The following is an 18,142-nucleotide window of genomic DNA, read 5'->3' on the forward strand; positions in this document are numbered from 1 at the left end:
GGGGATCAGGCTGACTATGGATGTAGCCCAACTGTATCGTCTCAACATCAATAAACTCCTTGCGGACACTAAACTGTTGCTCGCCAAATGGCAGGCGTTGCCGCTGTCTTTGTTGGGTAGAATTCATTTATTTCATATGGTTGTCTTCCCGAGGTGGCTTTACGTTCTCCAGACTCTTCCCCTTTCTTTGTTGCAGAGGGATATTCGTTCCCTCACCTCCCTACTGACCCGGTTCTGTTGGGGTGGACGGAGACCTAAATTGAAATGTTCCTTGTTGGTGGGGCCTGCCTACGGGGGTGGTTTGGGGGTGCCCGACATCAGGGATTATAATCAGGCCTGTTTGCTTCTTCATGTTAGTGATTGGGTGTTGGGTACCTCTTTCTATACGGATCTTTCTCTGGAGCGGGATCATTTCTATCCTCTTCATCTTTTGTATCTCCTCCATGCCCCGTTATCTAAACTGCCGAGACTCTGTAGGCGTAGCCTCTTGTTTTGGTCCTTGTGGACAGTGTGGCATCAGATCCTTCGGTTGTGGAATCAGGATTCTCATACTAGTGCCCTTCTACCGTTGGTGGGGAACTTAGCTTTCCCTCCGGGGGTTGGACCTTCCGTGTTTGGTCGTTGGAGGGCTCGGGGGGGTGGAACAGTTGCGGCATGTTCTGCAGGATGATGGGTCTCTCTTACCTTGTGCTGAGTTAGCGGGGAGGGGGGTCCCTGAGATTGGCCTTCCTTTTGCTTATTGTCAACTCAGTCACTATGTGGCTTCCCTCCAGGGGAACTCCTTGCAAGGGGATTTTGGGACCTGGCTCTGTACTTTTTTAGCTGCAGATCCTGATACTAGGGTCTCTATCTCTGTTTTCCATGGCCAGATCCTAGCTCTTCGCCCGCCTAGGGTTTTCCCTGGTATTCTGGAGGCATGGCAGCGGGACTTGGGCAGGGACTGGGGGGGCAATTTTTTGTTAACAACCCTGAAATGTACTGCAGGCTTGGTGCATAGTGCTGAATTACGTGAATGTCACTTTCGCACTGTCCTGTGGGCCTATGCTTCCCAGAGTCAGGCTTACTATATGGGTTGTATTGACACTCAGATATGCAGCCGCTGTTCGGTGGAGGTAAATTCTTACTTTCATGGTATTTGGAGTTGTAAGGGGATTCAGGCCTTTTGGAAGGCGCTGGCCTCCTTTTTACAGGGCTTGTTGCATACCCCTGTGCCAGTCTCAGTGCTTTCAATGATGTTTGCCAATTCTCTTCCTTGTATATGTACACTTCTTATGAAAAATTATTTCTTAGTAAATGTTTTATTTTAGGGAAGAAATGTATTTTATGTTGCTGGCTTTCTCCTGAGCCCCCTTCCTTTTGGCATTGGAGGAATCGCCTTCATGAACTTATGGGTTGGGAGGCCCGTTTGGCTTGTTCTTCTCGTCGCCGGAGCAGAGACTTTGTTCACACTTGGACTCCGTACTTGAACATTTTGACTCCTGAGAGTCGTAGCCGTGTTTTGAATAGACTCCACCTCTGAATCTGTGCTTCTATTTGCCCTTGCTGTTTCCTGCTTAAGAGTTTTATGTATCTGTGGGGGGATGGGGAGGGGAGGGTGGGGGGTTGGGGATTCCTTGCTGTGGGGTGGGGGGTGGTGGGTCCGGGGAGGACATCAGAGTCCAGTCCTCCGCAGTTGTCTGATGAAAATGTATACCATGGTTGCTATTGCTGTTGTATTTACTATTGCTTAATAAAATAGATTTGAACATAAAACAACTACAAACAGTACAAGATACAGCTCTCAGACTGATATACTCGCTGAAGAAATACAATCACATTACCTCCGCGTACCAAAACTCACACTGGCACCCAGTACAGGCACACATACAATACAAATTCTACTGCACCTTATACAAAGCCCTGAATGGAGATGGACCAAGCTATGTAATGTAATGTAATGTAATGTAATGTAATGTAATGTAATTTATTTCTTATATACCGCTACATCCGTTAGGTTCTAAGCGGTTTACAGAAAATATACATTAAGATTAGAAATAAGAAAGGTACTTGAAAAATTCCCTTACTGTCCCGAAGGCTCACAATCTAACTAAAGTACCTGGAGGGTAATAGAGAAGTGAAAAGTAAAGTTAGAGGAAAAATAAAAATAATATAAACAATCACCTAATCAGGAACAACATATCCAGACCAAGGAGAACAAAGGCACACTTTACCCACCTCCCAGTCAAAGCATACAAAGCAAAAAACTATGACCGACTATTAGCAACCCAAGCAGTAAGACTAGACCACCACCTTGCCAATCTGAGGACAATGCCCAACTATAAAACCTTCAGGAAATAATTGAAAACTATGCTATACAAGAAATTTGTCAATTGATCTAACTAAACCTTCCCGACTCCTCAGATCCTAATGCATTTTCCAACAATCAACCTTGTAATCTCCTGGGAATGCTCAGGACAATTCTTTTGTAAATCGCCTAGAACTGAAAGGTATTGGCAGGATAGAAGACACCAATGTAATGTAAAGGTACACCGAAGTGATGGTCTCTTTGATCCAGAACGTGACTGAAGCATTAGAGGCACCTTCCCCCTTTCAAATGCCCGCCAGGAGAATAAAAAGCTGATCTAACCACCTAAACTCCCGAGTCCATTTCATATAAGTATGGAGAACTCTGCGGACACCCAATTTGTGCAACTGTCTCTGCTCTAAAGTACCCTCCCAACTACCCAAAACCAGAAGGGCAACTGTCTGATTCACATGAAAGGGGGAAATGACTTTAGAAAGAAAGGAAGAACAGGCCGCAGAACTCTTTGAAAAACTCCAAGAAGGAAGCATGATAAGAAACAGCTTGCAACTCTGACACGCGTCTTGCAGATGTAATGGCTACAAGAAAAAACATCTTCAAAGTAAGGTCTTTCAGTGTGCAGGAGCTAAGGGGTTGAAACAGAAGATGACTCAACCCTGAAATCACCAGACTGAGATCCCAAGCTGGAACCGAAGGGCGAATTGGAGGTTAAATCAACTTCACCACCCTCAAGAAACAGATCCCATCAGGAAGAGAAGACAAATGACAACTGTGCAAAAGACCTCTAAAGGAGGACAGGGCCATCACCTGAACCCTCAGGGAAGACCAGGCAAGGCCTTGCTCCAGGTCATCCTGCAAAAACTTCAAGATTTACAGCAGGGATGCACACAGGGAAACAATTGCCCGAATGGAAAACCAGTCCTCGAAAAGGCACCAAATGCGCACAATAGCCCTGGACGTCAAAAACCGGCGACAGCTCAAAAAAGTAGAGACAACTTTATCCAAATATCCTTTCTTGCTTAGGCAGTCCCTTTCAAATTTCAAGCCATAAGACAAAAGTGACCCGGATCGAACATGGGAATGGGACCCCAAGTCAGAAGATTGTTCGAAAGGGGCAGAGAAAGTGGATCTGCCACGAGAAGCCGAAACAGATTTGCGTACTAAGGGCACCTGGGCCAAATCCAGCACCAACAGGATCATATTGCCCATGTGCTGTGCAATGCGAAGAAGAACTCTGCCCACCAGTGGCCATGGAGGAAAGACATACAGCATGCCATTCGTTGACCAAGCCTGCATCAGAACATCCAGCCCCTCAGCCTGATAATCCATGCGCCGACTGAAGAACCTTGGCGCTTTGGAGTTGTTGCATGTAGCCATGAGATCCATGATCATTTGACTCCACAATTGAACAATCAACTCAAAGGCTTCCAGCCTGAGACCCCATTCACATGAGCAGCCTGTACATTTTCCACTCCTGCTATATGGGATACTGCGATGTCTAGAAGGCGAGACTGCCCACTTCATGAGAAGAGCTGCCTCTTGAGCCACGAGATAGCTCTTTGTTCCCCCCCTGACGACTGACATAAGCCACAGCCATGGCAATGACTGGAAGGGCTCCAGCACCAAATGAAAGACTCTGGTCTCCAGAACATTGATCGACCAGGAAGTCTCCACTGGCAACCAGCAGCCCTGAACTGATCGTCCGAGACATTTGGCTCCCTAACTGAGGAGACTTGTGTCTGTGAGAAGCACCGTCCACTGGGGCTGATTCAGATTCACTCCCTGAATGAGCTTGGAAGTCTGAAGCCACCAGCGCAGGCTGCAATGAACCAACTTGCAAAGAGAGACCAGTGTCCAGCTCGTGAATCTGGACTGGGGGAGGCAGATGAATCTGGAGGGGGAGCAGATGAGCTCGAGCTCACCGGACCACCTCCAAGGAGGCCACCATCGACCCCAAGACCTGAAGAAAATCTTGCGTCCGAGGGCAACAAGAATCCATCAGGGAGTGAATCTGTGACTGCAGCTTCAGCACTCGGACTTCAGGAAGGAAGACCCTCCCCAGACTGGTGTTGAAGAGAACTCAGAGATACTCCAAGCGCTGACAACCCAGCCCAGTGATTGCAGTAACCTCTCCCCCTAGTGGGAACCCCAAAAGGACTGAATGTGCTGAAAGAAGTGTCCTCTGGAAGGGAAAGTGGCCATATCCTGAGCAGGGATATACCTATGAAACTCCCACAGATGCCCAAGGCTGGAGCCTCCAGGGTATCCCCACCGCTGACGGCCAACAGGCGGTGCACAAGCGAAGGGGAACCTTGTTTGCTGGCATGTGAAGCTCATGAAGATCCCCCTTCGCACCATTCGGAGCTCTTCATGAAGAGGCCAGATGCCTCAACCGCATGGCAGGAACACACTGAGCACTCCTTTAATTTCTTTGAAGTACTCATTGTGAACCATTAGGGAGATAATAGCAAACTGACTGTTAGCAATAAAAATCAATTAAGGGCAATTAAAAGCTTCCCTTCAGACTGGCACTGCTTGAGGACTCTGGGTTTTTTTTGTAAAGAAAAACTTTACCTGACAAAGGAGCAGATCCCCACAGGCTCTCAAAACTGTAGTCTTTGCCCCTGGGCAAGGCGTACAGCTGAGGCTCCTCTAAGAAAAATTGAGGAGATGGTGGAAATTGGGGGAGGGAATCGGCTGCCTGAATGTGGCACCCCCAAGGTTGGATGGACCCCTGAAAGGGTACCTCCAAGTTCTGTCTAGACAGATAAAATGGGACAAAGAAAAGGCCACTAATCAAATCCAACAAGCCCTAATTAACTACAGGAAAAACTGCACAGGCTTACCACCTCCACCTGCTGGAGATCAAGAAGAGACTGATTGTAGAAGGGACTACACAGACCACTTGTACTACTGTCAAAAGTCAATGTGTTCTCAAGTCTCCACCTGCTGGCAGAGGAACATACACCATCCGTCAGTGCCAGTCTGGAGGGATGATAAAAAATAGAATGTTTGTGATACTAGTGAATTCTCCCTGAAAGAGAAGGCTAGATCTAGCAGCTTTGAAGGCTGTAGTTCACCCACTGTTTAAAACCAATATTTATATTTGATATACCGTATTTTTTCACTCCATAAGATGCACTTTTTCCACCTCCACCCTGGCTGCCCGAGTGTGGCAACCCAAGGGCAAGGAGTCCCCTGTGGACCTCTGCCTTCATATTGAAGAAAAAAAAGAATGAAACCAGTCCCGAGAAGGAAATAAAAATAAACTCACTCTCATACTTTAAAAAAAAAAAAAAAAATTCCTTCTTTTCTTTAAATATCTAACTCACAAAGTTTAAGGCCCAGAAACCCTGGACTGCACAAATTTACCATTTCTACCATCTGCTAGAAACTGAGAACAGACTGACTCAAGGGGGACTGCATAGTTCACTTATAGATTACATAGAAGTCAGTGGTTCTCAGTCTCCATCTGCTGGTAGAGGAGCATATCCAATTTGTCTATGCCAGTCTGGAGGGATGCTAGAAAACTACAGATAAGCACAAGTATGAAAGAACATTGTTTGGGCAATATTTTGCCATACTTTAGTTTATTAATCAGGCTACGGCTTCGCTGACATATGATCAACTCTGATTAGCAGTCCAGGCCATGATTCATGGCAAATTAGACTAATATAAGTTTGTTATCGGGCCATTCTAGAATACCCTGGATAATGTTATAAGGTATGCTCCAGGGAGACCGCTGCACTTGTCTCAAGCAGCACTTTTGTTGGTGCCTTCAGTAAAATGTAGTCATACCTCAAAACATGTTTTCTTCTGTAGGCCCTATAACCTGGAATTTTATTTGCCCCAAGAGCAGCAGGTTGGGGAGAGAGGAAGAATTTAGCATTCTAGAAGTTAATAAATCTAGCTTTTTAGAAATCAATTTAGATTTTTAGATAAAAGAGTGAGGGTGATGGTCAGAGACTGTGCATTTATTATTAATACTAGTCTTTAAGCCCGTTACATTAACGGGTGCTAGAATACTGTTCACCCTCTATGTTGCCCCTTCCATTCACTGCCCTCTCTTCTCTTTCTATCTCTCTCTTTCTCTCCCATATGGCCTCTCTCCATCTCCTCCTTCCTTTTGCCTTTGTCTGGCATACCTTCCTCCTTCCCTCCAAGCCATTCTCTCCCCCTCTGCTCCCTTTCCTCATTTAACTACTTCATTGGGCAGCAGCAGCATTCACAATTCATTGCTGTTGCTGGCTTCAGGTCTTTCTCTCTGGCCGGTCCTGTCTTCATGAAAACAGGAAGTAGGCAGGACCAGCCAGAGAGGAAGGCCTGAAGCCAGCAACAGCAGCGAATTGTAAACGCTGCTGCTGCCTGAAGCACCCGAGGCAGACGCTTCTCTCCCCTCCCAGCCCAACCCCCGCTGACTCTACGACCCTCCTAGCAAGACTTTAATATCAAACCTCCCTCCAGCGTTGGCAGTAGCTGCACGTTAAACAGGCTGCTTCGGCTTCCTCCTTCCCTCCAAACCATTCTCTCCCCCTCTGCTCCCTTTCCTCATTTAACTAATTCATTGGGCAGCAGCAGCATTCACAATTCATTGCTGTTGCTGGCTTCAGGTCTTTCTCTCTGGCCGGTCCTGTCTTCATGAAAACAGGAAGTAGGCAGGACCAGCCAGAGAGGAAGGCCTGAAGCCAGCAACAGCAGCGAATTGTAAACGCTGCTGCTGCCTGAAGCACCCAAGGCAGATGCTTCTCTCCCCTCCCAGCCCAACCCCCGCTGACTCTACGACCCTCCTAGCAAGACTTTAATATCAAACCTCCCTCCAGCGTTGGCAGTAGCTGCACGTTAAACAGGCTGCTTCGGCTTTCTTCTGCCGTTGAGGCTCTCTGTTGCGTCATTGATGACTTAATCAGTGACGCGGCAAAGGGACTCAACTGCAGGAGAAAGCCCGAAGCAGCCTGTTTAACGTGCAGCGAGTGCCAACGCTGGAGGGATGTTTGTACCGGTGCAGAAGCGATATGTCTCTCCCCCTCCAGTACCTGTGCAGCACTTTGCTGCAGCGCATCCTCCCATGGGGGGGGGGGGTTGCACAGTGGGAGCGGGTGAGAGCGGCGATCTCCAGTTGGGGGGGGAGGGGGGTGAGAGCGGCGATCTCCAGTTGGGGAGGGGTTTACACAGTGGGAGAGGGTGGGAGCGGCGATCTCCAGTTGGGGGGGAGGGGGGGAGAGCGGCGATCTCCAGTTGGGGGGGGGGTTTGCACAGCGGCTTAGAAGTTAAAAAATAACTTCGGCCACAACATTACCTTGGGGTCTGCAGAACTTAAAAATTAATTCTTTGTGAACATTAGTTTGGGTTCCGCGAGTGTGTAGAACCCTGGTGTCCAATCGGGTCCTGTTTGGTCTGCCACTGCCTGGAGGAATTGAAGAGCGTGTAGGGCGGAAGCGGGAGGCGGGGCCTCAGCACCGGCCGGGCGGCTCGCGCCACCGGCCCCGAGGAGCTCGAGGCCGGTGCCGGACATGGGGCCCCCAGGAGCTCGAGGCTGGCGGCGGGCATGGCTGGCGTGGCATGGTGGAGGAGGAACAGAGTGCGGTGACGTAAAACCCGCGCATGCGCAATCGTGTTTCCGCGACGGGATCAGGGAACACGATTTTTTTAGTGCGCATGCGCGTCCTACCATTTTATTATATTAGATAATTTTATGAGAGCCCTTATGTGTGGGAGTTTGGTAATTCTCAGAGTGCTAGAGTGACACAGCAAATAATAAATTACCCAAGAGAATTAGTTGCTGAGGTAAAGGTTGTGAAACTGACCTGACACTGTTAAGCATAGTCTTCTCCTTAGCTGGGGGTTTACCAACAGGCCGTTTGGCACTCACTACTTTCACAGGGTGCTGCTCTTTTCCTGCTTTGCTGTACTTGCTCTTATCAAATTTAGGCTTGGATACACCATATTTTCGTAAGATCTTCCAAAAGAAATACAAAAATGATCTTTTCAGAATGTTTTTAAAAAAATCAGTAACTGTTTAAAAAAAAATAAATTTACAAAATATTACCTGAGTAAGCTGATCTTCCAGAACTTTCTTTGGCGGGCGAACATTGGTAAAGAACACTTGAAGAAGGTTTCCAGGGGTCTGGGAATTTATTTGCTCTTTGCTGAGATAAATATCAGTCACTTTGATGGGCTTTGCTGATGTTAGACCAGGCATTTGTTCAGAATGGGCACAGCTTTTAAATATTTCTGCGAGAACATCTCGAGCCCCTGGAACTAGTTTCTCACCTAACACACACATGAAAAAGATTAACTATGAAGTACCAAATGAATATGAAGAAAAACATTTCCAAAAGCAAATTTTGTTAACTTATATATTCAAATATAAACAGATTTTTGGGTATAAAAGGCATAAAAAAATTCCAGCTTGGTTTATATTCAGGCCTATCTTCGCTATCCGGTGACTCGTTATTCACGCGCCAGACAAAAGCATGCTGACAATCTTGTGCAGGACTGATGCTCGCAGGCTTAAAACACTTCCTGTTAGCACTGTGAGGGGGTGTGTGTGGGAACCCCCCCCACTATACTAAAAACTGCTGAACACCCCAAAAACTAAGGAAAACAGCAGTTTTCAGTATAGTGGGAGGGGTTCATCCCTAACGGAAGTGCAAACACTTGCAAGTTTACTGGGGGGGGGGGGGTCCCCCCTTCACAGTGCTAACAGGAAGTGTTTTAAGCCAGTGCACATCAATCCTGTGCGGTATTGTCGGCGCGCTTTTGTCCGGCACATTTCTGTTACGGTACCTCCCTATCCACTGGTGCCTGCCATTCCTCCCATTCCTTTCATCCCCCAAGGTGTCCCTCCTCCACACTATCTGCCAATATATCCCCCAAACGAAGAGCTCCACACTTCCTCTATCCCCCCCCCCCTTCTGTCAAGCAGATGAAGGCCTTCCCTTATCCCCCAAGCCTACCATACAGCCTTGATGGTCTAATGGCAAGCTGGGGCAGGAGCAATCCCCACATGCTCCTCCTGCCCATATCATCTCTGTAGCAAAAATGGTTGCCACATTTTCTAGCAGTTATAAAGAAATTTGGAAAAAATTAATCTTGCCCAATTTTCTTTCCTTGAGTACAACCACACCAGTCCAGAATGCATGGGTTATGCCCATCAGCCAGTAGATGCAACAGAGACTAAAGAGATGCGAGCTTTCCTCTATAAGAGACTCTGTGCAACTTCGGTTATCTAGGATTCCTGTATCAAAGTAATGTTGCGCAGATCCTCTCAACTCAAATCCAAAACAGAAAATAAGGAATTTTATCTCAAAGCCTACAGGAATATCCTATCAGAGTGAAAAAAAAATACTCCCCCTCCACACACACATATTCAGAACAGAACCACAAGATGTCACAGGGTGGATATCTGGACTGGTAAGGTTGAACTCCATGAAAGAAAATTAATAGGGAAGACTAAAAGACTCTTTTACAAAACCAAGGAAGCGAGTCCCGGTGTGGCAAATGGAACGTAGCCCATAGGAACTGAATGGGCTGCATCACATTTGAGAATCTCTACTGCAACTTTGTACAAGGGACCTTACATTTTTCCTTTCTTTTCATTCTTATCAGAACAGTTTAGAACGTTATGGGATGCAGCAAAAAGCATAGTTATTCACCTGTAGCAGGCAGATATTTTCACATGTGGATGATGTCATCAACATAGCTCGGTACAGAGACACAAAAAGTGTACTGCCATTTTAAGTCCTTTGAAGATCTCATCTACCGCACTTGCACCAGTGCCTTCCTGCCCAATGTCAACTCGCGGGACAATCAATTCAGTAATAAAGCAAAGAAGCTAGCTTGGGGAGGTGGGAGGGTTGTGAGAATATCTACCTACTGTCCTTGGATAACACCTGCTACAGGTGAGTAACTATGTTTTATCCAAGGACAAGCAGTCAGCATATTTTCAAATGTGGGACTCCCTAGCTGCCAGGATCATGCCTCTGAGAAGAGGGTTATTAATAACTATAACGAACCTGGCAAAACCAAAAGGGTTGGAGGGAAATTGGCATCTAACTAGAGAATAAATTTTGTAGAACTAATTGGCTGAACCGACTATTACATCTGGAATGATTCGCCAAACAATAGTGGGATGTGAATGCATGAACTGAGGACCAAGTAGCTGCTTTACAGATGTTCTCAATGGGAGTAGCATGTAGATGAGCTATTGAAGTCAACATTGCTCGACCTTTATGTGCAGTGACACAGCCTTCAAGTGTCTGTCCAACCTGAGTACAACAGAAAGAGATACAGTCCAACAAAGACAAAGATGATTCTCTTTATAACTGAAGCTCCAAGTCTTTTAGGATCAAAAGACAGGAACAGCTGAGTAGAAACTCTATGTGGCTTAGTCCAATCTAAGTAATAAACAAGAGCATGTTTACAGTTCAATGTGTGACGTGCAGCTTCACCAAGGTGAGAGTGTGATCTTGGAAAGAAGACAAGAACTATAGACTGGTTGAGATTAAATTCTGAGTGCAAAGAACCACCCTGTCGTGGTAGAAAGTTGTATATAATGGATTCGATACAAGTACTTGAAGTTCACTGATTCAGTGTACACACATAAATATTACATTCCAAATGAAATGTTTGATCGATGAAGATGCATGTGGTTCAAAAGGAGGCTTCATTAGAGTGGTAAGTATAACATTGAGATCTCAAGCAACTGAAGGAGGTTTGATTGATGGTCAGGTGTGGAAAAAGCCTCCCATGAATGTAGCTAGCTGAAGTTGGAAACACGGGAAACATTGCACCATAAAAAAAAAAAAAAAAAAAGGGGGATTCCTCGATACAGCCAATGGCGAAACATAGTCCTATGTCAGAAGTTTAAACCCCTAAGCCGTGTTTTTTTGCACATGAGTATTTAAACTTTATAAAGTAAGATTATTTATAATAAGAGCAATGCTGAGCACTTTAAAATATAAATAAGACCAATGATGATTTTGGTGTTTATAGTCTACATGTTTGAAACTTCTATTACACGCAGCAGCAACACTGCTGAGGTCTGAAAACAAAAGTTTGTCATTCAAGGTAATGGTGAATGGAAAGTGTTTGTCCATATAGACCTTGAAGAAGTGAAAAAAAAAAGTTTGATGCCTTTACTATTTATGTCAAAAGTGGACCATACTATATACAGTATTTCCTGGTCTCTAAAAGTTCATTGGCAAGAATTTAGATGTTCTGAAGGTATATATTGCTCATAAAAGGACATCTTTTGTATGAGAGATTTCAAGTAGAATGTCATATAGAAATTGTAGTTGATGATTCTATTGGTCAAAATAATCCTCTGGAATATCCTTATGCTCAAATTTGTCCAGAGTCCTGACTTCTCTTCCAGAAGGACTGCTAGTATAAATTCTAAAACTATTTGAGTTATTAAGTGCTGACTCCAAGAGTGGTACTAGGACTCCCAGAGAGATCATTCGATTGGTGTTGCAGCTGTGGCCGGTCGAAGCCAGGATAAGATTGAATCTGGAGCTTCTCAGTTTTTAAATAAAGCCTCTCATCAAGTTGTGTACAGATAATTTTACCCAATCTTTAGGCAACATTTTGTAGTCTAGAGCCTCCATTAGTTCTGCTTGGGGCTGTTTCTGACTCCATACTGATAGATAAAGCCTCTCCCATTTGTCTGATAAATCCTGTAAAAAAGATTTTAAGGAGACCTCCTACGAGGAGGTGGAGGAGATGGATCAGATTATATACCACAAGACTCCTCTGCAGAAAGCTTTGGATAGTCTGAAGAAGAACGAGGAAATAAGTCAGAATCATATCCCATGATGTCAGGTCTCCGATTAAGAACGTCAAAGAAGACATCAAAGAGACTGTTGAGGAAAGAGTTGAAGAGATCAACGATGAGAGCATCATGGTGTGCATCAATGGGAGTGGCCAGAGGAATGCCGAGAATGGGGCAAAGAACTATGCTCCCTGGATGACGAGGTAGGTCTCTCTGAACAGAAGTGTTGATGAAGCGATATCTTAGAATGGTCCCTCAATGCAGACTGTGGGCAGGACTCAGCCTGGATTGAGGCTTGATGCACTAGAGCAAGTGTATAAGAACATAAGAATTGCCGCTGCTGGGTCAGACCAGTAGTCCATCGTGCCCAGCAGTCCGTTCATGTGGCGGCCCTTTGGTCAGAGACCAGTGCTCTACCGTGTACGATTGTAGCATCTCAATAAGCTCTTTCTGCAACAACTCTCAAAGTTGATTTTGCACAGATGGAGCCAGTACTGATGTTGCATGCAGTACAAAAGGTGCAGATATTGATGGGTGCCGAGGCGTTAGTGACCTCGATGTTGAGGCACACCTCAGAGGAGACACCAATTGAAGTGATGGTGACCTAGTCTTGGTGCACCTATGCTTCGAGTTATCAGATGGGGTTGATGCCTGGGATGAAGCTGACGCATGTCTAGGAGGAAATGGGTGTTTGTGCTTTTTAGTTTTTTTATGAACTTCAACCAAAGGAGGCAGCACCGATGAATCAGAAGCAGCCTGGACTGTCGATGCCACCAGTACCATGTTGATGCTGGAGGTGTAGGACATTGAATATTGGAGTCAGGACTAGCTCTTCTGCTTTATGGCTCTACTGCTTTATGAATGGAGGGAGGGGGGGGGTTGTCAGGACCAGCTCTGCTGCTTCGGGTAAGGGAGGGAGAGAGTGGGGGAAGAAGAGGGAAGAGAAAGTGGGAGAGAAGGGGAGGAAAGAAAGTGACCCAGAAAGAAGGGATGAACAGATGCTGAACCTACAAGTGAGGTGGGAAGGGAGACAAAACTATTTTAACAATAACTCTCAAATAACCAGAAACTACAATTAACCGGCATCTATCAATCCCATGGGTGCCAAATAACTGAGATTCTACTCTGTTACCAGGTACCGCAACACTACTCTATGCTACACATATCTAAATATTGTAAAACCTTAAACTCATCTTCCCACTTGAAATATAGCAATTCCACTACCTAATTTACATGACAGGCAGACACTAATTTCGGTTCTTAGATAAACTGCGCGAGACAATCAAACCCAATCGCACGGACATCAGCGCGCTGGATTTCAACACTATTTTAAAGCGCTGTGAGGGTGTGTGTGTGTGGGACCCCCCACATTAGTTAGAAATGTTGGTGTGCCCGTTGGGGGGAGCCCCGCCATTATAGAGGAACAGCCTTTTTCCCTTCTTTTTAAGGAAAAATTACTGTTTCCTTTGTAATTGGGGGGGAGGGGAAGGTTTTCCCCCAATGGGAGCGGCAACATTTCTGATAAAGTCCGTGTGTGGGGGTTTATCCCCCCCACACACCCCCTTGGAGTGCTTTAAAATAGTGTTGAAATCCAGCTTGCTGACGTCCTGCTCGTGATTGTCTCGCGCGCTTTTGACTGGATACGCTAATTTCAGGAGAAGGAAAGGTACATAAGAATAGCCTTACTGGGTCAGACCAATGGTCCAGCAAGCCCAGTAACCCGTTCTCACGGTGGCCAATCTAGGTCCCTAGTACCCTGATTGGCTGAAGGTCAGGCAAGTCCGTAGTAGGTGTTTAACATTAACCTCACGCTTTGGTGTTGTTGAAGGCACTTACAAGTGATCATTCTGTGTGTTAATTGGTGGAGCTACTGTAAATGTCTTTTCATCTGTAAACCAGATGAAGTTGATGCTGTGCTCTGGGTACTAGTGCTGCAGGATAAAAAATTTCGATTCGATTCAGCCTACTGAATCGATTTTTCGATTCGATTTTCCTGCCCAATTGGGTGTTTTTTTCCCAAACATCCTGGTGGGTTTATTTTATAGCCTCTTCACCCCCTTTGCCCTCTCCTACCCACACTGGTCCTGTGGTGTAAACAAAATAAACAAACAAAAACTACTTTTCCTCTCTCTATTAAATCCTAGCTCACGTTTGCGGTCCAACACCAGCTCTGGAAGGATACACATTTCAAATCTGACATATTATAATCACAAAACAGAAATTATTTTTCCTACCTTTTGTTGTCTGGTCATTTTTCAAATCTTGTTGGTCCCATGTTGGTCTGGTTGTCTTCTGATCAGGCTCTCCTTCTTTCTCCGTGCTAACCATCCATCTTCCATTTCTGTCCTCCCCTTCTGTTTCCCTTTCCTCCCCCGGAGGTCTGGCATCTTTCCTTTTTTTCATTTCCACCTTCCCCTCAGCTGCAGCAATGGACCCCACCATCCACAGATCCACCATCTCTCCTTTTCTCATCTACCCTTTCATCCAGCATCTATCTTCTGTGTCCCTATTTTCTCCAGTACTGTCCCCCTTGTGTCCCTGTTCCTATGCTCCCTCCATGCCCAACATCTTATCTCTCCCCATATCCAGCTTCTTCTTTCTCTGTGTCCAACATTGGTCTCCCAACCTAAAGAAGGATATAAAACTGCTGGAGAGAGTGCAGAGACGAGCAACGAAGCTAGTAAAAGGTATGGAGAAACTGGAATTGTTCTCCCTTGAGAAAAGGAGACTGCGAGTGTATATGATCGAGACCTTCAAAATACTGAAAGGAATCGACAAAATAGAGCAGGAAAAAAAAATTATTTACAATGTCCAATTTGATACGAACAAGAGGACACAGAATGAAGCTAAAGGGAGACAAGTCCAGGACAAATATCAGGAAGTTCTGCTTCACGCAAAGAGTGGTTGACACCTGGAATGCTCTCCCAGAGGAGGTTATAGCAGAAGCAACCATCCTAGAATTTAAAAGCAAACTAGATGCACACATCTCCTTACGAGAGGCATAGAGGAATATGGGTGACTAAAAATTACGCCAGGTGTACACCTGGCTGGGCCTCCGCGTGTGCAGTTCGCCGGACTTGATAGACCGAAGGTCTGAGACATATCATTAACAAGCCTCTACATAGAAACAGAAGAAAGAACGTTCTGGAGAAAGTCAATCCATATGGCCTCCGAGAGTCAACTCTAGCTTCAGGGCAATTAATTGACCAATCAAATTAAGAGTCTCAGCACACCCATACCCTTATCTTGGCAGTCTTTGCTCTTTAAAATATTGCAAGATGCAAACTTCTGTTGCATCGGATGAGAAAAAAATGGGAACATATTACTCCCTTTTATCAAAAACGACACTGGTTACTGATGGAGGCAAGAGTTTTGTTTAAATTTTCCTGTATGACTCCTGCGTACCTGGTCTCTCACTTTTTTCTAGACCATTTTATCAAGCCTACACGCAGAATCCATATGTTTGCTTACCCAACAGTAAATGCTTATCGTTTTAAAAGATTTCTGGATAGAGTTCTTGGATTTCGGGCAGGAAAAATGAATGACTGGATGGGTAATAATATTATGCGTGCTCCATCTTATTTTATTTTTAGAAAATTAGTAAAAACACAGTTGTTTGATCAATTTGTAACCTAATGATTCACTGTTTTAATTTTTTATCTTGTATGTATTTCTGATGATTTATATTGTATTTTTTTTCCCCCCAATTGTCCAGTACTTCTTATTGTAAACCGCCTCGAACTATTATGGCTTTGGCGGTATACAAGAATAAAATTATTATTATGGTCTTCCTTACCTCCTGTATCCCCTTCCCTAGGTACAGGCTTTCTCCTACTATCTCTCCTGCCATCCTGCACCCTGTCCACCTACTTTGGAGCTGTATTTGTCCCTCTTGTACCCTTCCCCTTGTGGTCTTGCATTTCTCTCTCCCTCTCCCCCTCTCTCCATTAGTCCAGCACCTCTCCTCTGCTTTCCTTCCCCTCTTTTTGGTTTAGTCTCTCTCTTCCCTTCACTTCACCACAAGTCTGGCATCTCCTCTCCCCTCTCTTACTCCTTCCTCCTCCTCCCTCTGCAAAGGCCTGTCTCTTCCCCGCCAAAGGAAATCTTCCTCCTCCCTCTTCATAGGCCTGCCTCCCTGCCCTGAAGACCTGTTCCCCCCACGAAGGCCTGCTTCCCCCGCCAAATGCACTTTTTCTCCTCCTCCCCACCACGAAGGCCTGCTCTCCCCGCCACGAAGGCACTTTTTCTCCTCCTCCCCGCCGCAAAGGCCTGCTCCCCACATGAAGGCCTGCTCTCCCTCACCGAAGGCACTCTTTCTCTTCCTCTCCGCCGCGAACGAATGCCTGCTCCCCCCCGCAAGCCTGCACCTTCCCTGCTCTTACCTCCTTAAGGCTAATAGGGCAGCCTGCAGGCTCTCTGGTGTTATAGCGATCCCTGCAGCTGCCCGTGGTCCTCAGCGGCACGTTCTCTCTGCCGCGATCCTGCCTCTGACGTCAGAGCAGGGGCAGGACGTAGCAGAAAGAATGTGCCGCTGAGGACCACGGGCAGTTGCAGGGATCGCTATAACACCAGCGAGCCTGCAGGCTGCCCTATTAGCCTTAAGGAGGCAAGAGTGGGCAAGCTGGGGGAGGCCTTTCTGACTGACCCTCCCCCCTCAAGCAGGAGCAGCAGCGGACGGCCAGCAAGAGGCAGTGCTGCAGCTCCTGCTTTAGGAAGGCATGGGGGAAGGGTCGGCCATTGAATTGGGAGGCCGATTTTTTAAAAAATTGAATCAATTTGAATCAATTCACCTGATTCGAATCGGTGAATCGATTTGAATCGTGAAATGGGCAGCACTACTGGGTACTTGGGTCATAGGCTACTGGCACTGTTTCAGGCATGTGTCTTTGTTGTGTAAAGTTAACTCTTGGGCACGAGGCTTTTTAAGACACTAATTTTAGATCATCATGAATTATCCTGACCACAGTTGTCTGGCTTATTCCTGCTTCTCTTCCTATTTGGCGAGTTGTTTGGTGTGTTTGCGGCGTGCCCTCTTGGCTCAGTACAAGATCGTGTACAACGTCAATGTGCTTTTGTGTGCAAATCAAGTGCGGTCATCCTCTACCTAGCTTACGATTCACAATACCTGACAGTGATGCACAACACGTGCCCATAATAAAAGTGTCCACAAAACATTTGTTTCAGCACTTTAAAGACCTTGATTGAACAAGAAATATAGAATAAAGCTTTCAATACTATTTTAACATGAAATTTTAATCATTTCCATATCTTTATGTTATGTTAACATATAAGAGAATATTATCTCAGGTTTATATGCACGGCCCCTTCCCCACTTTTTCTTTTTATGATCCACAGTGCCCATTGCTCGGATCTTGCATAGCAGCACACCAAAGCCATTTTTGTTCCAACGTCTCTATGGGAATACTTAACAACTGTCGACTGCTGTAACCTTTATCAGAATTCGGTCTTCTGCAGTGAAAACCATTTTGATACAGAGACCGTTTACAAACTATCGTCTGCTTCTGTGCATATCCCATAGCAACAATTCATTTTCACAAGGTAGTGTTGTGGTGGGAGATATGTACATTTTACATCAACTTCATTCAGAATATGACACACTAAATATCATAAGAATTGAGGGTTTTTTTGGTTCACAGTATATATACATTTTTCTCACATGGGGGCTTTTAGTTATAAGAGAAGTACATAATGCATTTCTTTTATGAAGCATTACAAATTATTTAAGGCATAAGTGTGAAACACTATTTGCACAGTTATTCATTTAAAAAATATAGTTTCTTAATCAGAAGTGCAGTTTTCAACTCGTTACAAGAGATATTCCAAAATGTGGTACCTTTTATTGACTTATCTGTAAAATATTCTTCTAGTACAGGAATTCCTTGTGTATCAAACAAACTCTGATTTACAGTAGAAACTGTCAGAATTTCCTCTGTTGACATCTCCATTAGTTCATCTTCACCCTCCAAACTTGACAAACCGATGAGGTCACTACTGTTAAATAAACTGGCTCGGATTTTCTCAATTTTAGCTCGTGATCTGACCTACAT

At 45.3% G+C, this 18,142-nt stretch overlaps 1 protein-coding gene across 4 annotated transcripts in view; it reads right to left on the minus strand.

Moving 5' to 3' along the window:
- Positions 1–18,142, minus strand: part of HECTD4 (HECT domain E3 ubiquitin protein ligase 4) — a 492,696-nt gene that overhangs the window by 54,236 nt on the left and 420,318 nt on the right. For all 4 annotated transcript variants that reach the window (XM_033956861.1, XM_033956860.1, XM_033956862.1 and 1 more), the window contains 3 exons: positions 17,929–18,136; positions 8,349–8,572; positions 8,107–8,258 (listed from right to left, as the gene is read on the minus strand). In XM_033956861.1, the coding sequence (XP_033812752.1) occupies positions 8,107–8,258; positions 8,349–8,572; positions 17,929–18,136 (584 nt within the window). The remainder of the gene's footprint in view (positions 1–8,106; positions 8,259–8,348; positions 8,573–17,928; positions 18,137–18,142) is intronic.

This window comes from Geotrypetes seraphini, chromosome 8 (assembly GCF_902459505.1).
Source record: "Geotrypetes seraphini chromosome 8, aGeoSer1.1, whole genome shotgun sequence".
NCBI lineage: Eukaryota > Metazoa > Chordata > Amphibia > Gymnophiona > Dermophiidae > Geotrypetes > Geotrypetes seraphini.